Below are 4,298 nucleotides of genomic sequence, written 5' to 3'. Positions count from 1 at the left end.
ACTCTACTGTGTGGACACAAGGTGATCTTTGTCAGCTTTTGTGCAGTTTCCTCTTGAATCATGTTTGTTACAATAAGTCTACCTACATTTACCATCAGTTTGACTCTGTTGCAAAAGATTCAACTCTGTGAGGGTCTCTGTGCCTGAGTATTCATTTCTCTTACATGTGGGGGAACATGACTGAGCTGACGCAAACTAACAACAATGAAAACTTCAATCAGAACATAACTCTTACAGGAAGTGATGTGATTTAATAGGGTCTGTTTGTTTTCCTCTGGCATTGCTAAACACAGTGTCCTGGCAGAGCAATACAATACTAGTTGGAACCTTAAATGTCATGAAGCACAATATCGATTCCTAAAGTTATTTTCTCATAAAGGGATCTGAAGTAGTGTTAGGATCTTAAAAGTCACGGTGGTTTAAGGGCAAATTCGAAGGCAGAAACACCCAAACRCTTAAAAAGTTATCTGTGATTACAAGACTGCTGCTCCAGGCTGATCAGAAACTATACTGTGGTTTCATTTTTCCACGGACCAGTCCGTATRTTTCCTGTGCCGTCTGAACCAAACAAGCCGTCTTCTTGCAGACTCCTGTTTCGACCGATGGCTCCTCGGCGGCTGACGGTGGCGTGCTGCCGAGGCAGGGTGTTTCTTGGGAAACCTCTCTGCTCCACATTTAGATACTGATTATCCATTCCTTTGTCTTCTGTCTTTGACAAGTAAAGTTTGGGATCTTGCTGATATTGCGGGGTCAGGGAATCTGGTTTCTCACAGCAGGAAGGACTGGAGGAGCCGTACATGTGCCATTGATGGGAACTGACCCCTTGAGATGGCATGAGGAGACTGTGACAGGAAGTCATGCTATCATTCAGGTTGTGGGCATGACTATAGGGAGTCACTGAATTCTGTATGCTGTGGCAAGACATTTGACGTTGCAAGGTGTAGCAGGAAGACATTTGTTTCTCCAACTGAGGGCTGACACAAGGCAGCTGGAGATCTGGCCGTGGGCTTTTGGCAACCGGCTCTTCAGGGTGGTGTACCGCCTGCTGGCTGCCCAAGTGGGAGCTGAGCACACTTCCATCCATGCTAGAGGAAGCCACGTGTGAGCGGTAATTCTGAAGACATGGACGGGGACGGTTAAAGGAGCAGGACTTTTTTCTGTCGGTAAGGCAGCTCTGTAGAGGAAGAACTGGACGAGGCAGATCATCGGGGAGTGTATGTGGACRTGATGAGGGCTCAGTGAGAGGTGAGATGGGAGATGCAGAACTCATTACGGCTACACAACATGGACTTGCGTTGCTGGGAGTCGGACTTAAAGGAGGTGGTGTCATTTTGTCAAAAGAACTCTGCAAGAAATGGGAAGAAAGAAGCGGCTGCTTGCCTGAGCAAGGTGAACTAAGGTGGCAGTGTGGCTGGTGGGGTTCCTGCCTCTGACTCTGGCCCTCAGGATTCCCACCCTCTGTCTTGGCTTTGGATGGGCAACAAGCCCACCATCGATTCCACACATCGTCACGTTTGGCACAGTGCTGAATGAGAAGAAAAAGCCCTAGAGTCACACAAAAAGCCCCATACAGGCAGCTGAATATCATATCCAGGAAATGTCCCAGTGAGACTGCTAATGCTCCTAAGGTCCAGGTAGCCACGAACAGAAAAAGGGTAAAGGCTGTGGCCCGTAGCTGGGATTTAAATGAATGTTCGTTGGCCAGTACGGACACCCCAGCAGGACACGGTAGACAGTTTCCAGCAGTTCCTGACAGTACCCCTCCCCTGCCGGGCTGGCCATCAGCAGATGACGGCTGCTGTTCATCCTCATGAAGAGCGCACAGCTCGTACCTCCTCTCAGGGTGCTGTTTCAGCTGGATGTAGGTGTACAAGAAGTACATAAACATGATCAAGACTAGGAGACCCACTGGAGCATAAAAGCCRCCAAGGCTTGGCTCCCAGGCCATCCAGCAACTGAAAACAATACAAAGTAAACTTTATGATGATTTAACTGACACACAACAGAAATATAACAGTGTAGGGTGAATGTGGACTTACTACAACGCATCATCCCTGCTGCCGTAGTTCTTTAAATCAAACGCTGCTGTAACTCCAACAATGATTAGAGGGATTCCATCACTGACAAGATAAAACCTGCCAAAAACAACAACAACAACAACAACAAACAACAAGTTATTAAGACTAACAATACATGCAGTTAATGACACTGTGGGTTTGGCTAAACAGAATTTAAATATGAAGTTGGGATAAATTTTGATTATACAAACAAAAGTTTATAATGAACACTTTATKAACACTGTTATTTTTAGATGAATTATCTGTTTGATAATCAAACCTAAACCTTAGTATCTTGTTTGCTGCCACGCCAGCTTTTTGATTTTGTTTAATAAAGCCCTTTTGCACCTTTTTTTTGCCTAGATCATTTCAGTTCTGCACTTGGGGTTCTAACCAGCCTAGCTCAATCATAACACTTCAAGCCTTCTTTAGGGATGTGCATAACATTTTTATATCAAATCTGACAGCGAACTCAATAACATTAAAAACCCTTCAAAATAGCAACAAAATCATGTGATTATCTGAAGTATGAAGGAAGTTCTGGATGTTTGTTCAGGTGAAATCARCTCTTCTCTTGCTGCAGTTCACAGCAGAAACAATGGGATCATTTCACCTTCTTATCTATTTTTGTTCATAACTTCCTTAGTGTTCARGATATCGCCATAAATGTTAGGAAAAGTTTCACATTTTGTTTTTTGTACAAAGTATCTTCTACCCTAAAATAAAATAAATCTTTATAAAATCCAATGCAAACGTAGCAGAGAAGGTAATATAAGGCTCRTGTCACCAAACTGCAACATCAAATCAACTTCATGTGTCTCAGAAAACCTGGAACAAAACATTAAAAACCATGAGGACATTTGGTTTTTAAACAAAGCCCCTCATCCAATGACGGCCTGTGAAATGTGTCAAGTGACAAAAACGATTACCAACACATTCTGAAGCAAAAAAAAGAAAGCATGCTTCGACATTTAAAATCATGCACAAATTAGGAACAAAGGCAGATAAAACAGTGTTCATGTCAGCTTAGCTCTTTAAGGGGTTCAAAWAGAAAAAATCAGTAGGTCCTCTGGATGGTTCTTCTTCAGTGAAACGTTTCGTCTCTCCTCCAAGAGACTTCTTCAGTCTGAGGAGTTTCAGGTGAACTCAGCCTTATAAGCTCCGCCTCCACMTGGTGGACAAACAGGTYRGTCACATGTAAAAKAGGRCCATYGMCTAACAATAGGCTTGATTAACTATTGTTCATAGAGGGTCATGTGTCCCATCACCTGACTTACTGGTTTGGATGTTTCGGCTGTGGTTGTTTGGTGTTTTGTTATGTGTTTGTAGTGAATGCAAGTGGGGTTCAACGTCCCCTTGTTTTTTTCCACTAAAGAAGAACCCATCCAGAGGACCTACTTATTTTGTCTTTTTTAGTTTTTCTACCTGGATTACTGAGACGCATCAGGACATCTTTAAGGGGTTACTAAAAAAAACTTGGATGATGAATTTGATCCTATTTTCAATTAAATGCCTCTAAAATACAAACACAAAAACTCARCACGGTTTGTTAAAACCCTTAGAAATAACAAAGGAGCAAATACAAGCAAACACAGAGCATTGTTGCACAATCTGGTCTCAGCAGTTTGGGAAGACATGGCAGCAGGTCCTGACGAAATGTCAACACAAAGGTAGGTACCTTTGTTTTCCACTACCACATAAATCCCTGCAAATAAAAGTGACCGTGGCCTCTGTTGTTAAGACCCGCTGACAATGGGCTGGTAATGTTAGTGATTCCTTGGCTTGTTTTGTTTTGACATTCAGTGCCCCAGACAACCCACTGAGGCACTGAATGTCAATCAGATGTGAACATACAGCAAGCCAGGAGTGACACAAAACACACACCTCTGCTTCATGCAAGACTACTGAGGTTAACTGTGGGGAGAAACTGATCTCATGCCCAATGAATCCATATTCCCAAATTTAAATAAAATCCATCCAAGATTGATTAAATCCATTTTTTGGCACTATCCTATCAGTGACGTGTTTTGCCAAAGAGGGAGGGGTTTGGTCAGAAAATTGTGAATAAAAATGATTTGATATCCTGGTTCTGGGTCAAATACATTGGGCCTCATACAAGAACATGTTCGTATTCTTCTCCTAAATTTCTCTTCCTTTTGTTCGTACAAAGGGTTCGTACGAACATGTCACGTTAGATTCAACAAACTCTTCTATCTTCAGGAAAAGTGTGTAAATGAGCTG

General features: G+C 42.7%; 1 protein-coding gene across 1 annotated transcript in view; it reads right to left on the bottom strand.

Moving 5' to 3' along the window:
* Positions 1-231: 231 nt before the first annotated feature.
* Positions 232-4,298, bottom strand: part of LOC106533031 (adhesion G protein-coupled receptor A1) — a gene marked incomplete at its 5' end in the record, with an annotated part of 15,235 nt that continues 11,168 nt past the window's right edge. Inside the window, 2 exon segments of the mRNA XM_014029233.1 lie at positions 232-1,955; positions 2,040-2,135. Coding sequence (XP_013884687.1) covers positions 506-1,955; positions 2,040-2,135 — 1,546 coding nt within the window.

The sequence above is a fragment of the Austrofundulus limnaeus genome, unplaced genomic scaffold (assembly GCF_001266775.1).
Source record: "Austrofundulus limnaeus strain Quisiro unplaced genomic scaffold, Austrofundulus_limnaeus-1.0 Scaffold872, whole genome shotgun sequence".
Taxonomy (NCBI): Eukaryota; Metazoa; Chordata; class Actinopteri; order Cyprinodontiformes; family Rivulidae; genus Austrofundulus; species Austrofundulus limnaeus.
Note: the sequence above shows the minus strand (reverse complement) of the source record. Positions and strands in the feature narration are given on the sequence as shown.